General features: G+C 45.2%; 1 protein-coding gene across 2 annotated transcripts in view; it reads right to left on the bottom strand.

Annotated features, from left to right (window-relative positions):
- Window positions 1-16,967, bottom strand: part of LOC140429754 (SH2 domain-containing adapter protein B-like) — a 199,443-nt gene that overhangs the window by 80,632 nt on the left and 101,844 nt on the right. For both annotated transcript variants that reach the window (XM_072517127.1, XM_072517128.1), the window contains exon 3: window positions 8,933-9,136. In XM_072517127.1, coding sequence (XP_072373228.1) covers window positions 8,933-9,136 — 204 coding nt within the window. The remainder of the gene's footprint in view (window positions 1-8,932; window positions 9,137-16,967) is intronic.

The following is a 16,967-nucleotide window of genomic DNA, read 5'->3' as shown; positions in this document are numbered from 1 at the left end:
GCACACAAACCCAAAAAGAAATGATTACTTTGTGTCGGTCTTCATTGAGGAAGATACAAGAAATCACCCAGAAATAGAAATGCAAGGGACGTGGGTGAATGAGGAATTGAAATAAATTAGTATTATAAGAAAAATGTATTGGAGAAAGTAATGGGACTGAACGTCAAAATTCTGTAGATTCTGGAACGGTTCCCGCAGATTGGAAGGGACCAAATGTCAACCCACTATTTAAGGGAGAGAGAAAATAGGGAAGTCTGACATCAGTAATAGGCAAAATGCTAAATTTTATTCTAAAGGATGTGATAAATAGATCTTAGATAATAATGAGCTGATTGGGAACAGTCAACAGGGATTTATAAATGGGAAATCATGTTTGACGACCCTGTTGGAGCTTTTTGAGCATCTTACTATCATAATTGATCTGAGGGAGCCAGTGGACATAGTGTACTTGGATTTTCAGAAGGCTTTTGATAAAGGCCCCACTGGAGGGTTTTTTTAAGCAAAATTAAAGAGATCTTGGGGTCTATGTTCATACATCTTTGAAAGTTGCCACTCAAGTGGATAGAGCTGTGAAGAAGGCCTATGGTGTGCTCGCGTTCATTAACAGAGGGATTGAATTTAAGAGCCGTGAGGTGATGATGCAGCTGTACAAAACTTTGGTAAGGCCACATTTGGAGTACTGTGTACAGTTCTGGTCACCTCATTTTAGGAAGGATGTGGAAGCTTTGGAAAAGGTGCAAAGAAGATTTACCAGGATGTTGCCTGGAATGGAGAGTAGGTCTTACGAGGAAAGGTTGAGGGTGCTAGGCCTTTTCTCATTAGAACGGAGAAGGATGAGGGGCGACTTGATAGAGGTTTATAAGATGATCAGGGGAATAGATAGAGTAGACAGTCAGAGACTTTTTCCCCGGGTGGAACAAACCATTACAAGGGGACATAAATTTAAGGTGAAAGGTGGAAGATATAGGAGGGATATCAGAGGTACGTTCTTTACCCAGAGAGTAGTGGGGGCATGGAATGCACTGCCTGTGGAAGTAGTTGAGTCGGAAACATTAGGGACCTTCAAGCAGCTATTGGATAGGTACATGGATTACGGTTAAATGATATAGTGTAGATTTATTTGTTCTCAAGGGCAGCACGGTAGCATTGTGGATAGCACAATTGCTTCACAGCTCCAGGGTCCCAGGTTCGATTCCGGCTTGGGTCAGTGACTGTGCGGAGTCTGCACGTCCTCCCAGTGTCTGCGTGGGTTTCCTCCGGGTGCTCCGGTTTCCTCCCACAATCCAAAGATGTGCGGGTTAGGTGAATTGGCCAATGATGAATTGCCCTTAATGTCCAAATTGCCCTTGGTGTTGGGTGAAGGTGTTGAGTTTGGGTAGGGTGCTCTTTCCAAGAGCCGGTGCAGACTCAAAGGGCCGAATGGCCTCCTTCTGCACTGTAAATTCAATGATAATCTATGATTAATCTAGGACAAAGGTTCGGCACAACATCGTGGGCCGAAGGGCCTGTTCTGTGCTGTATTTTCTATGTTCTATGTTCTATATGGGAGAGAGGTAATACATATGGTATGGATCAAGGATTGGTTCACAGCTAGAAAACTAAATATTCTCATTTTTGCTGTGACTAGTGAGGTGTAACAAGAATCAGTATTTGAGCCCCAGCAGTTTAGAATCTAGATCTCTGATTTGGATGTGGGGACCAAATGTAATATTTCCAATTTTGTGGATGACAGAAGGATAGGTGACAGTTGTGTTGTGAGCAAGATGCAAAGAGGCTTCAAGGAAATTTGGACTGATGTGGCTAATGGGCAACAACATGGCAGATGGAATATAATGTGGGAAAAGTGAGGTTATCCACTTTGGTAGGAGGAACAGATGTGCAACATATTTCTTCAATGGTTAAGAGTTAGAAAATTTAGATGGACGAAGGTACCAATACTTCACTGAAAGCAGATAGGCAGATGCAGCAAGCAATTAGGAAGGCTAATGGAATATTCCCCTTTATTATAAAAAGGGCATGAGCACAGGAGTAGTGAAGTCTTGCTTCAATTGTATAGAACCTTGGTTAGACCCACCTGGAGTAGTGCGTGCAGTTTGTCTCCTTACCCAAGAATGGACGTTCATCGAATCCCTCCAGTGCAGAAGGAGGCCATTCGGCCCATCAAGTTTGCACCAACCCTCCAAAAGAGCACCCCACCGAGGCCCACTACCCCACCCCATCCCCTCACCTAACCTGAACATCTTTTGGACACTAAGGGGCAGTTTCACATGGCCAATCCACCTAACCTGCCATCTTTGGACTGTGGGAGGAAACCCACACAGAAACGAGATAATGTGCAAACACAATACAGAGGTCACCCAAGACTAGAATTGAACCCAGGTGGCAGCAGTGCTGTGGCACTATTGCCACAGACAATGAAGATTCACCAGATTGCTCCCAGGATTACGGAACTGCCTTACAAATACAAAATTGGGGAAATTGGGCATGCATTCTCTAGAATTTTAAAGAGTGAGAGATGATCTGATTGAAACCTACAAAATATCTAAAAGGTCAGACAGGCAAGATGGTTCCCCTGGTTGGGTTACTAGAACCGAGGGACACAATCTCAAAATAAGGGGAAAGCCTCTTTGGACAGAGATGAGGAGAAATAGATTTCCTCACAGGGTGTTAATCTTTGGAATTATTTATTGAGTATGTTTAGAACATAGAATTTACAGCGCAGAAGGAGGCCATTCGGCCCATCGAGTCTGCACTGACCCACTTAAGCCCTCACTTCCACCCTATCCCCGTAACCCAATAACCCCCCCTAACCTTTTTGGTCACTAAGGGTAATTTAGCATAGCCAATCCACCTAACCTGCATGTCTTTGGACTGTGGGAGGAAACCGGAGCACCCGGAAGAAACCCACGCAGACACGGGGAGAACGTTTAAAGCAGAGATTGACAGATTTCTAAATATCAATGAGACAAAGGGGTATGGGAATAGTAAGAGGCATCTTGACGAACACATCAATAGGATGGGAATAGAGGGATACGGACCCCGGAAGTGCAAAAGGGTTTAGTTTAGACAGGCACAGGCTTGGAGGGCCGGATTGCCTGTTCCTGTGCTGTACTGTTCCTCGCTCTTCGCTCTGAATAGACTGCTCCTGTTCATAATACCCTACTATTGATTCATGTTCCATGTTGGTGATTATTCACATTGTAAGAAGTCTTACAACACCAGGTTAAAGTCCAACAGGTTTGTTTCAAACACTAGCTTTCGGAGTACTGCTCCTTCCTCAGGTGAATGAAGAGGTATGTTCCAGAAACACATATACATACAAAGTCAAAGATGCAAGACAATGCTTTGAATGTGAGCATTTGCAGGTTATTAAGTCTTTACATATCCAGAGAGAGGAGTACCCAACATTAAAGAAGTGTGAATTGTCTCAAGCCATGGCAGTTAGTAGGATTTCATAGAATCATAGAAGTTTACAGCATGGAAACAGGCCCTTCAGCCCAACCAGTCCATGCCACCCAGTTTTTACCATTAAGCTAGTCCCAGTTGCCCGCATTTGGCCCATAACCCTCTATACCCATCTTACCCATGTAACTATCTAAATGCTTTTTAAAAGACACAATTCTACCCGCCTCTACTACTACCTCTGGCAGCCCATTCCAGACACTCACTACCCTCTGAGTGAAGAAATTGCCCCTCTGGGCCCTTCTGAATCTCTCCCCTCTCACCTTAAACCTATGCCCTCTAGTTTTAGACTCCCCTACCTTTGGGAAAAGATGTTGACTATCTACCTTATCTATGCCCCTCATTATTTTATAGACCTCTATAAGATCACCCCCAAGCCTCCAACACTCCAGGGAAAAAAGTCCCAGTCTATCCAACCTCTCCTTATAACTCAAACCATCAAGTCCCGGCAACATCCTAGTAAATCTTTTCTGCACTATTTCTATGATCCTATGATTTCGCAAGCCCAGGCCAGATGGCGGGGGATGAATGTAACGCGACATTAGTGCAAGGTCCCAGTTGAGGCCGTACACATGTGTGCGGAACTTGGCTGTAAGTTTCTGCTCGCCGATTTTACCTTGTCGTGTGGCCTGAAGGCCGCCTTGGAGAACGCTTACCTGGAGAACACTTACCCGGAGATCAGAAGCTGAATGCCCTTGACTGCTGAAGTGTTCTCCGACTGGAAAGGAACATTCCTGCCTGGTGATTGATGCACTATGTCCGTTCATCCGTTGTCGCAGCGTCTGCATGGTCTCGCCAATGTACCATGCTTCGGGGCATGCCTTCCTGCAGCGTATGAGGTAGCCATTGGCAGTCGCACGAGTATGTACCACGCACCTGGTGAATGGTGTTCTCACGTTTAATGGTAGTACCCATGTCAATGATCTGGCATGTCTTGCAGAAATTGCCATGGCAGGGTTGTGTGGTGTCATGGTCACTGTTTTGAAGGCTGGGTAGTTTGCTGCAAACAATGGTTCGTTTGAGGTTGCGTGGTTGTTTGAAGGCAAGTACTGTGGGTGTGGGGATGAGCTTTGCAAGATGTTCATCGTCATCAATGACGTGTTGAAGGCTGCGAAGAAGATGGCGTAATTTCTCCGCTCTCGGTAAGTACTGGACCATGAAGGATGTACTGTCGGTTGTGTCCCGGGTTTGTCTTCTGAGGAGGTCGGTGCAGTTTTTTGCTGTGGCGCGTTGGAACTGTCGATCGATGAGTCGAGCGCCATATCCCGTTTGTACGAGGGCATCTTTCAGAGTCTGTATGTGTCTGTTACGCTCCTCCTCGTCCGAGCAGATCCTGTATATACGGAGGGCTTGTCCATAGGGGATGGTTTCTTTAATGTGTTTAGGGTGGAAGCTGGAGAAGTGGAGCAAGGTGACGTTATCTGTGGGCTTGCGGTAAAGCGAAGTGCTGAGGTGACCGTCCTTGATGGAGAGGAGTGTGTCCAAGAATGCAACCGATTTTGGAGAGAAGTCCATGGTGAGTCTGATGGTGGGATGGAACTTATTGATATCATCGGGTAGTCGTTTCTGTGATTCTTCGCCATAGGTTCAAAGGAAAAAAATGCCATTGAGGCATTTACGAGGGTAGAGCAGTTGATGTGGTGTATATGGATTTCAGTAAAGCGTTTGATAAGGTTCCCCACAATAGGCTATTGCAGAAAATACGGAGGCTGGGGATTGAGGGTGATTTAGAGATGTGGATCAGAAATTGGCTGGCTGAACGACAGAGGGTGGTGGTTGATGGGAAATGTTCAGAATGGAGTTCAGTTACAAGTGGCGTACCACAAGGATCTGTTCTGGGGTCGTTGCTGTTTGTCATTTTTATAAATGACCTAGAGGAGGGCGCAGAAGGGTGGGGGAGTAGATTTGCAGACGACACTAAAGTCGGTGGTGTTGTCGACAGTGCGGAAGGATGTAGCAGGTTACAGAGGGACATAGATAAGCTGCAGAGCTGGGCTGAGAGGTGGCAAATGGAGTTTAATGTAGAGAAGTGTGAGGTGATTCACTTTGGAAGGAATAACAGGAATGCGGAATATTTGGCTAATGGTAAAGTTCTTGGAAGTGTGGATGAGCAGAGGGATCTAGGTGTCCATGTACATAGATCCCTGAAAGTTGCCACCCAGGTTGATAGGGTTGTGAAGAAGGCCTATGGTGTGTTGGCCTTTATTGGTAGAGGGATTGAGTTCCGGAGTCATGAGGTCATGTTGCAGCTGTACAAAACTCTGGTACGGCCGTATTTGGAGTATTGCGTGCAGTTCTGGTCACCTCATTTTAGGAAGGACGTGGAAGATTTGGAGCGGGTGCAGAGGAGATTTACCAGTATGTTGACTGGTATGGAGGGAAAATCTTATGAGGAAAGGCTGATGGACTTGAGGTTGTTTTCGTTGGAGAGAAGAAGGTTAAGAGGAGACTTAATAGAGGCATACAAAAGGATCAGAGGGTTAGATAGGGTGGACAGTGAGAGCCTTCTCCCGCGGATGGAAATGACTAGCACGAGGGGACATAGCCTTAAACTGAGGGGTAATAGATATAGGACAGAGGTCAGAGGTAGGTTCGTTACGCAAAGAGTGGTGAGGCCGTGGAATGCCCTACCTGCAATAGTAGTGAACTCGCCAACATTGAGGGCATTTAAAAGTTTATTGGATAAGCATATGGATGATAATGGCATAGTGTAGGTTAGATGGCTTTTATTTTTTGACTTCCCATGTCGGTGCAACATCGTGGGCCGAAGGGCCTGTACTGCACTGTATCGTTCTAGGTTCTATGTTCTATGTATTTGGTGTATAACGTCGGTTGAAGGTCCTGTACGGTGAGGAGGTCTTGTTCAAACTTGTGCATGAAAATGTTGGCATATTGAAGTGCAAATTTGGTCCCCATGGCTGTTCCTTGCGTCTGGATGAAGAGCTTGTTGTCGAAGGCGAAGATGTTGTGATCCAGATTGAAGCGAATGTGTTGCAGAATTGCATCTGGAGATTGGCAGTTGTCGGTGTTGAGTACTGAGGCTGTTGCAGCAATGCCGTCGTCATGGGGGATGCCGGTGTAGAGTGCCGAGACGTCCATTGTGACTAGGAATGTTCCTGATTCAACTGATCCATGGGTGCTGAGTTTCTGTCGGAAGTCTGTTGTGTCTCGACAGAAGCTGGGCGTTCCTTGTACAATGGGTTTCAAGATGCCCTTGATAGCCAGAGAGGTTCTCACACAGGGTCAAATTGCCTGATACGATAGGACGGCCTGGTGTTGGCCTTGTGTATTTTCAGGAGGCAGTAGAGATTTCCAACGTGGGGAGTACGTGGGATGAAAGCACGTAGGGTGCTCTGAAAGTCTGGATCCAAGGTCTTGATCAGTCTGTCGAGTTGGCAGGTGTGTTCGTTGGTCGGTTCTGTGGCTAACTGTCTGTAGTGTTCCTGGTTGTTAAGTTGTCGGTACACTTCTTTGCAATAGTCCGTTCTGTATGACGGTGGCCCTCCTTTGTCTGCTGTAGACAAGCCCTCAGTATACACAGGATCTGCTCAGACGAGGAGGAGAGTAACAGACATCTACAGATGCTGAATAATGCCCTCGTATGAATGGCGCACGACTCATCGATCGACAGTTCCAACGTGCCGCAGCAAAAAAACGGCACCGGCCTCCGCAGAACACAAACACGGGACACAACCGACAGAGTACCCTTCGTCGTCCAGTACTTCCCCAGAGCGGAGAAACTACGCCATCTTCTTCGCAGCCTTCAACACATCATCGATGAAGATGAACATCTTGCCAAGGTCATCCCCACACCCCCACTACTTGCCTTCAAACAACCGCGCAACCTCAAACGAACCATTGTTTGCAGCAAACTACCCAGCCTTCAGAACAGCGATCACGACAGCATACAACCCTGCCATGGCAATCTCTGCAAGTCGTGCCAGATCATCGACATGGGTACCACCATTACACGCGAGAACACCACCCACCAGGTACGCGGTACATACTCGTGCGACTCAGCTAACGTGGTCCACATCATAGGCTGCAGGAAAGGATATCCCGAAGAGTGGTACATTGGCGAGACCATGCAGACGCTGCGACAATGGATGAACGGACATCGTGTGACAATTACCAGGCTGGAATGTTCCCTTCCAGTCGGGAAACACTTCAGGAGTCAAGGGCATTCAGCCACTGATCTCCGGGTAAGCATTCTCCAAGGCGGCCTTCAGGACGCGCGACAACGCAAATTCGCCGAGCAGAAATTTATAGCCAAGTTGCGCACACATGAGTACAGCCTCAACCGAGACCTTGGATTCATGTCGCATTACATTCATCCCCCACCATCTGACCTAGGCTTGCGAAATCCTACTAACTGTCCTGGCTTGAGGCAATTCACACCTCTTTAACCTGGGATTACCCCTATCTCTGGATCTGTAAAGTTTTAATTACCTGCAAATGCTCGCATTCAAAGCATTGTCTTACATCTTTGACTTTGTCTATGTATGTTTCTGGACATACCTCTTCATTCACTTGAGGAAGGAGCAGTGCTCCGAAAGCTAGTGTTTGAAACAAGCCTGTTGGACTGTAACCTGGTGTTGTAAAACCTCTTACTGTGCTTACCCCAGTCCAACACCGGCATCTCTACATCACTATTCACATTAGCAGCAGAACATTGCCAAATAATCCTTATATATCCACACTCGTACACATGCACACTCATAGCGGGGCACAGTAGCCTAGTGGTTAGCACAGTTGCTTCACAGCTCCAGGGTCCCAGGTTCGATTCCCAGCTTGGGTCACTGCCTGTGTGGGGTTTGCACTTTCTACCCATGTCTGTGTGGGATTTTTCCAGGTGCTCCGGTTTCCTTCCACAGTCCAAAGATGTGCAGGCAAGGTGGATTGGCCTGCGAAATTGCCCTTAGTGACCAAAAAGGTTAAGTGGGGTTACTGGGTTACAGGGATAGGGTGCTCTTTCCAAGGGTCAGTGCAGGCTCGATAGGCCAAATGGCCTTCTTCTGCACTGTAAATTCTATAACCTACATAACTAAAGAATGAATTACTCCCCAGTTGAAATTACATGGAAGGTTGTTTTAATTAATGGTGAAAATACCTGGACGTATGTTATAATGGAGTATACAAGAAAGAAATATTTATGATACTTCATTCCTGGTGGCTCTGATGAGGACAAGATTGGATGCTCCTTAATCTAATAGAACCTCAATCTAAAACGTTGGCAAACTATGGTGCCAGATCTCCCCGATGGAGAAAGAGGCAGAGTTAACATTTCAAATCCACTGTGACTCTCCTTCAGAACCAATATAAACCTCATGGTATTTGCAAATTTAACCCATCTGCATAGACACAATAGTCCCCAACACTGGTTGACTCCTTGGCAGGAGAAGCGAGGGAGAAAAAGCGACCACTTTCCCCCAGCTGATTGGCATATCTTAAATTCAACCAGAACATGTACCTGAAAGAGTTGGGACTATAACTTTATTCCACTCCCATGGATGGTCGTAATCCTGTGCAGGCCTTGTGTCGTCTTGTGGCAACTTGCTTTCACTTGGGTAACCAGCATTTCTCTCTGTATCTGAGACTACACAATTTCCTTCATGTTCATAGGGTGTGTCATATAGCTGAATTACTTTCTTCTGGCTGTCTTGCTTGTGAATCTCTGGCAAACAGAAAGGAATCTTATGAGCGCAAAAGAAGACAAGCAGCCAGAGAAAAAAATAAATTTCTGCCAAGCATACTGTTCGAAGCTAGTGAGATTTAATGTAAATAGCTACAAATTCAGGCTGTAAAAATGGAAATAAAACCACAAACAGAAAATAAATTGCTCTATCTTTTTCCGATTTGATTATTTCCTCTTGTAGTTTCAATATTAAAGCCAGTGATGCCTGTTGAGAGGTACACCTGACCCCAATAGAGATTCTGAGAAGTATTGGTAGTTGTGTGGAATAATTAAATCATTCAACATTAAGGTTGATACTTAAATGAACATTAATAGCTTTAAAGTAGGTGAATGTAGTTATAAGCATTAACAGCTTTAAAAGTAGGCTTGAGTAGTTGTTAGAGCTCTTTCCCAACATGATGGGAAGTAAAGCCAACACATGGCCATGGTGGTGTGGGAAACTAACAAGCACAACACAATGGCCTTTAGACAATGGGTAAGTAAAAGTGCAATTAACACAGATTGGAAGGATTTAACCACATCCTTGAGCCATCAAGCCAGTGAGATAACAGCAAACATTTGCAACCTGGATGGGCTGCTCATTTCGTGAAATATCATAACCAAAAGATATAAATATATTGCACAGCTTTTGAACCAGAGAGGCATTTTGAAGAACCAAGCTCTGTCTCCCTAGTATGCTCGAATAAAAAGTCTTTATTGCTGCAACTTAGGCTTGAATGGTTTCAATCTCTGACCACAATAGGTTGTTCAGTCTCATAAGGTATCACAACCAACCTTAATTGTGTCTTACTGAGCATTGATACAAGTGCACTTTTGAATAGAATGAAAAAGTAGTGTGTGACTGCAGATAATTTTCTTGTTTTTCATCCTGCGCACATTTGAGGCCAACTGTAATCCACTTTTTGTTGCCCTAAATCGGCACATCAGCTAAACAAGCAAATGGTCCGAACACCACATCGTACATAAATACAGAAAGGACAATGTTTCGTGAATGTAGGATGGATTCATTGAAACGTAGGATCTTGGACTCTTGATGAGTGTCACATATTTGATTGAATGTGTGCAGATGACATCATAAAATAACTCAACAGGTAGCGATGAGAACAGTTAAGAGGATACAGCAGGTTATACATCGGTTGGAGACTTGGGCGGAGAGATGGCAGATGGAATTTAATCCAGACAAATGAGAGGTAATGCATTTTGGAAGATCTAATATAGGAGGGAAATATACAGTAAATGGCAGTACACTCAAGAATACTGACAGGCAGAGGGATCTGGGTGTACAGGTCCACAGGTCACTGCAAATGGCAACGCAGGTGGAGAAGGTAGTCAAGAGGTATAGGGCATGCTTGCTTTCATCGGCCAGAGTATGGAGTATAAAAATCGGCAAATCATGCTTCAGATGTCTAGAACCTTAGTTGGGCCACACTTGGAATATAGTATTTCATTCTGGTCGCCACACGCACAGAAGGATGAGGAGTGGGTACAGAAGAGGTTTACCAGGATGTTGCCTGGTTTGTAGGGCATTAGCTATGGGGAGAGGTTGGATAAACTCGGTTTGTTCTCACTGGAACGACAGTGGTTGAGGGGTGACCGGATAAAGAAGTGTACAAAATTATGAGTGGCATGGAAAGAGTGGACAGTCAGAAGCTTTTTCCCCAGGGTGGAAGAGTCAATTACTAGGGGACATAGGATTAGGGTGCAAGGGGCAATGTTTAGAAGAGCTGTGCGAGGGAAGTTTTAAAATTTTTTTACAGAGGGTAGTGGGTGACTGGAACGCGTGCCGGAAGAGTTGGTGGAAGCAAGTATGATGGTGGCGTTTAAGGGCATCTTGACAAATACATGAATAGGATAGGAATGGTGGGATACAGACCCTGGAAGTGTAGGAGGTTTTAGCTTAGACAGGCAGCATGGTCGGCACAGGCTTGGAGAGTCGAAGAGCCTGTTCCTGTGTTGTACTTTTCTTGGTTCTTTATTCTTTGAAAGACAGTCAAGTTTTATTTTTAAAAATAGTTTATTGAAGGAATCAAAGAGCAATAACAAACAAACTGTGATACAGTAACATTGTCATGCGAGAGTACCTTTAAGAAATGGGTGTTTATTACTGCAGTGATGTCAGAGTGGGTGGAGCTGGGCTGTCTATCAGCTTTTTACTTTCGCTTTAGGCTTTTTGCTGCAGGGTGGGTTAGGTTTCATTTTAGTTCTGGAGAAGCTGCAATCACAGCAGGATGTGTTGAATCTCTGCAAGCTTATGAATGTCCATTTGCTGATTTCAACATGGTAACTGTTCTCAGTAGTGAATTTAAACCAGAGGTGCTTCTGTTAAACGGTTTTGTTTTAAGTCTTATGGATGTTAAAAGGAAAGCTCAAGGATTACTTAGTGTTGTATTTTTGGGGGTTGTATTTGAATTGATGGTTGCCAAGATGTTTACTGTAAGTTTTAAAAAGGTTAACTTGAGTTCATAAACATGGTTTTGCTTTAAAAATATTTTTCCATTTCCGCTGCACCACACCTGTGGAGTGGGCCGTGTGCTCCCCATACCACAATCTTTTAAAAGTTGTGGTTCAGGTGAACTCCATGATACACTTTGGGGTTCTCTAAACCCTGGCCCATAACATATATAACACTATAAACATGATAATAACCAACCATATCTCCTGTCCCACCCAGTCTCTTCGCCAAATTAAATATCCCACAACCAACCCCGCCCCCCTTCTCCTCCACCCCCAATGACGTTTTAGTACTTCTTGAAAAAGTCGATGAACACCTTCCACCTCACGGAGAACCCCTCAACCCTAATGGCGAACTTAATCTTTTCCAAGTGAAGGAATTCAGCAAGTGTGTTGATCTTGGTGAGGGGTTTCCAGGATGGCCAGTCAGTACGTAAACATTGCATCACTTCCTGAAGTGTCGCATCTCGTAGAGTTTCTGGCTTGATTGTTTGAAGTTTAGCATCTGTGACAGGTAGCAATGCAGTGAATAAGTTGGCTTGTGCTTCTATGCTGAGTACTACGTCAACAACTGTGTTATCCTTGTGCATTGTGGCTCTGGATAACGTATCCACAAGTACTAATTCTTTTGAACCAGGGAAAAATTTGGCAATTTCAATTCTCTAAATCAGGTTGAATGCATCTACTCCATGAAGTTAGTAGTGTGTGTCATTCACAATTTCAAAATCAAGTGGAATTTTAATGTCACCACTCTGAACACATTGCCACATTCCGGCACCTGTTCGGGGAGGCTGGTACAGGAATTGAACCCGCGCTGCTGTCCTGCCTTGGTCTGCTTTACAAGCCAACTATTTAGCCCACTGTGCTTAACCAGCCCCTTTGTTGCTATTTCATTTCCATTGTAGTCTGTCAGCCTACAATGTGTCTTTTTATATTTTGGACGGGTTTCTACTTCGCCCAAATCTGATTCGGTTATCAGATTAGCAGCGTGCCAGTGTCCAATTTAAATTGTACCTCTGATCCATTTATTATCAATGAAATGAAATGAAAATCGCTTATTGTCACGAGTAGGCTTCAATGAAGTTACTGTGAAAAGCCCCTAGTCGCCACATTCCGGCGCCTGTTCGGGGAGGCTGTTACGGGAATCGAACCGTGCTGCTGGCCTGCCTTGGTCTGCTTTCAAAGCCAGCGATTTAGCCCTGTGCTAAACAGCCCCTTCTATCTAATGTTTCTATCTAATCTTTATTTCTATCGGATGGTTGCCTAATTGGTGTATCAGCAGTATTGTTTCCATTTGTTCTAGTGATTGCTTGTATTATGAAGCTGAATGAAATGAAATGAAAATCGAAAATGAAATGAAAATTGTTTATTGGCACAAGTAGGCTTCAAATGAAGTTATTGTGAAAAGCCCCAAGTTGCCACATTCCGGCGCCTGTTCGGGGAGGCTGGTACAGGAATTGAACCCGCGCTGCTGTCCTGCCTTGGTCTGCTTTACAAGCCAACTATTTAGCCCACTGTGCTTAACCAGCCCCTTCCCACTGTAGGCTACTACAGAAAATACGGAGGCATGGGATTCAGGGTGATTTAGCAGTTTGGATCAGAAATTGGCTAGCTGGAAGAAGACAAAGAACAAAGAACAAAGAAATGTACAGCACAGGAACAGGCCCTTCGGCCCTCCAAGCCCGTGCCGACCATACTGCCCGACTAAACTACAATCTTCTACACTTCCTGGGTCCGTATCCTTCTATTCCCATCCTATTCATATATTTGTCAAGATGCCCCTTAAATGTCCCTATCGTCCCTGCCTCCACTACCTCCTCCGGTAGTGAGTTCCAGGCACCCACTACCCTCTGCGTAAAAAACTTGCCTCGTACATCTACTCTAAACTTTGCCCCTCTCACCTTAAACCTATGCCCCCTAGTAATTGACCCCTCTACCCTGGGGAAAAGCCTCTCACTATCCACTCTGTCTATGCCCCTCATAATTTTGTATACCTCTATCAGGTCGCCCCTCAACCTCCTTCGTTCCAGTGAGAACAAACCGAGTTTATTCAATCGCTCCTCATAGCTTATGCCCTCCATACCAGGCAACATTCTGGTAAATCTCTTCTGCACCCTCTCTAAAGCCTCCACATCCTTCTGGTAGTGTGGCGACCAGAATTGAACACTATACTCCAAGTGTGGCCTAACTAAGGTTCTATACAGCTGCAACATGACTTGCCAATTCTTATACTCAATGCCCCGGCCAATGAAGGCAAGCATGCCGTATGCCTTCTTGACTACCTTCTCCACCTGTGTAGCCCCTTTCAGTGATCTGTGGACCTGTACTCCTAGATCTCTTTGACTTTCAATACTCTTGAGGGTTCTACCATTCACTGTATAAAAAAAGACAAAGGGTGTTGGTTGATGGGAAATGTTCTGACTGGAGTCCAGTTACTCGTGGTGTACCACAAGGATCTGTTTTGGGGCCACTGCTGTTTGTCATTTTTATAAATGACCTGGAGGAGGACGTAGAAGGATGGGTGAGTAAATTTGCAGATGACACTAAAGTCGGTGGAGTTGTGGACAGTGCGGAAGGATGTTACAAGTTACAGAGGGACATAGATAAGCTGCAGCGCTGGGCTGGAGGTGGCAAATGGAGTTTCATGCAGAAAAGAGAGAGGTGATTCATTTTGGAAGGAATAACAGGAAGACTGAGTACTGGGCTAATGGTAAGATTCTTGGCAGTGTGGATGAGCAGAGAGATCTCGAAGTCCATGGACATAGATCCCTGAAAGTTCCCACACAGGTTGAGAGGGTTGTAAAGAAGGCGTACGGTGTGTTAGCTTTTATTGATAGAGGGATTGAGTTTCGGAGCCATGAGGTCATGTTGCAGCTGTACAAATCTCTGGTGCGGACGCATTTGGAGTAGTGTGTGCAATTCTGGTCGCCGCATTCTAGGAAGGATAGAACATAGAACATAGAAAAATACAGCAAAGAACAGGCCCTTTGGCCCAAGATGTTGTGCCGAACCTTTGTCCTAGATTAATCATAGATTATCATTGAATTTACAGTGCAGAAGGAGGCCAGTCGGCCCATTGAGTCTGTACCGGCTCTTGGAAAGAGCACCCTACCCAAAGTCAACACCTCCACCCAACACTAAAGGGCAATTTTGGACACCAAGGGCAATTTATCATGGCCAATCCACCTAACCTGCACATCTTTGGACTGTAGGAGGAAACCAGAGCACCCGGAGGAAACCCACGCAGACACGGGGAGGATGTGCAGACTCCGCACAGACAGTGACCCAAGCCTGAATCGAACCTGGGACCCTGGAGCTGTGAAGCAATTGTGCTATCCACAATGCTACCGTGCTGCCCTTGAGAACAAATAAATCTGCACTATATCATTTTACCGTAATCCATGTACCTATCCAATAGCTGCTTGCAGGTCCCTAATGTTTCCGACTCAACTACTTCCACAGGCAGTGCATTCCATGCCCCCACTAATCTCTGGGTAAAGAAACTACCTCTGACATCCTCCTATATCTTCCACCATTCACCTTAAATTTATGTCCCCTTGTAATGGTTCGTTCCACCCGGGGGAAAAGTCTCTGACTGTCTAGTCTATCTATTCCCCTGATCATCTTATAAACCTCTATCAAGTCGCCCCTCATCTTTCTCCGTTCTAATGAGAAAAGGCCTAGCACCCTCAATCTTTCCTCGTAAGACCAACTCTCTATTCCAGGCAACATCCTGGTAAATCTCCTTTGCACCTTTTCCAAAGCTTCCACATCCTTCCTAAAATGAGGCGACCAGAGCTGTACACAGTACTCCAAATGTGGCCTGACCAAAGTTTTGTACAGCTGCATAATCACCTCACGGCTCTTAAATTCAATCCCTCTGTTCATCAACCCTAGCACACGATAGGCCTTCTTCACAGCTCTATCCACTTGAGTGGTAACTTTCAAAGATATATGAACATAGACCCAAAGATCTCTCTGCTCCTCCACATGGCCAAGAACTCCACCGTTAACCCTGTATTCCGCATTCATATTTGTCCTTCCAAAATGGACAACCTCACACTTTTCAGGGTTAAACTCCATCTGCCACTTCTCAGCCCAGCTCTGCATCCTATCTATGTCTCTTTGCAGCTGACAACAGCCCTCCTCACTATCCACAACTCCACCAATCTTCGTATCGTCTGCAAATTTACTGACCCACCCTTCAACTCCCTCACCCAAGTCATTAATGAAAATCACAAACAGCAGAGGACCCAGAACTGATCCCTGCGGTACACCACAGGTAACTGGGATCCACGCTGAATATTTGCCATCCACCACCACTCTCCAATTTCTATCAGTTAGCCAGTTTGTTATCCAACTGGCCAAATTTCCCACTATCCCATGCCTCCTTACTTTCTGCAGAAGTCTACCATGGGGAACCTTATCAAATGCCTTACTAAAATCCATGTACACTACATCCACTGCTTTACCTTCATCCACATGCTTGGTCACCTCCCCAAAGAATTCAATAAGACTTGTAAGGCAAGACCTACCCCTCACAAATCCGTGCTGACTATCCCTAATCAAGCAGCGTCTTTCCAGATGCTCAAACATCCTATCCTTCAGTACCCTTTCCATGACTTTGCCTACCACCGAAGTAAGACTAACTGGCCTGTAATTACCAGGGTTATCCCTAGTCCCTTTTTTGAACAGGGGCACGACATTCGCCACTGTCCAATCCCCTGGTACCACCCCTGTTGACAGTGAGGACGAAAAGATAATTGCCAACGGCTCTGCAATATCATCTCTTGCTTCCCATAGAATCCTTGGATATATCCCGTCAGGCCCGGGGGACTTGTCTATCCTCAAGTTTTTCAAAATGCCCAACACATCTTCCTTCCTAACAAGTATTTCCTCGAGCTTACCAGTCTGTTTCACACTGTCCTCTCCAACAATATGGCCCCTCTCATTTGTAAATACAGAAGAAAAGTACTCGTTCAAGACCTCTCCTTTCTCTTCAGACTTAATACACAATCTCCCGCTACTGTCCTTGATCAGACCTACCCTCACTCTAGTCATTCTCATATTTCTCAATAAACTTTTACACACGTGTGTAAAAGGCCTTGGGGTTTTTCTTGATCCTACCCACCAAAGATTGTTCATGCCCTCTCTTAGCTCTCCTAATCCATTTCTTCAGTTCCCTCCCGGCTATCTTGTATCCCTCCAACGTCCTGTCTGAACCTCGTTTCCTCAGCCTTACATTAGTCTCCTTTTTCCTCTTAACAAGACATTCATAGAACATAGAGCATTGAACGATACAGCGCAGTACAGGCCCTTCGGCCCACGATGTTGCACCAAAACAAAAGCCATCTAACCT

The sequence above is a fragment of the Scyliorhinus torazame genome, chromosome 9 (genome assembly GCF_047496885.1).
Source record: "Scyliorhinus torazame isolate Kashiwa2021f chromosome 9, sScyTor2.1, whole genome shotgun sequence".
Classification (NCBI taxonomy): domain Eukaryota; kingdom Metazoa; phylum Chordata; class Chondrichthyes; order Carcharhiniformes; family Scyliorhinidae; genus Scyliorhinus; species Scyliorhinus torazame.
The sequence above is the reverse complement of the archived record's forward strand: the minus strand, read 5'-3'. Positions and strand labels throughout refer to the sequence as shown.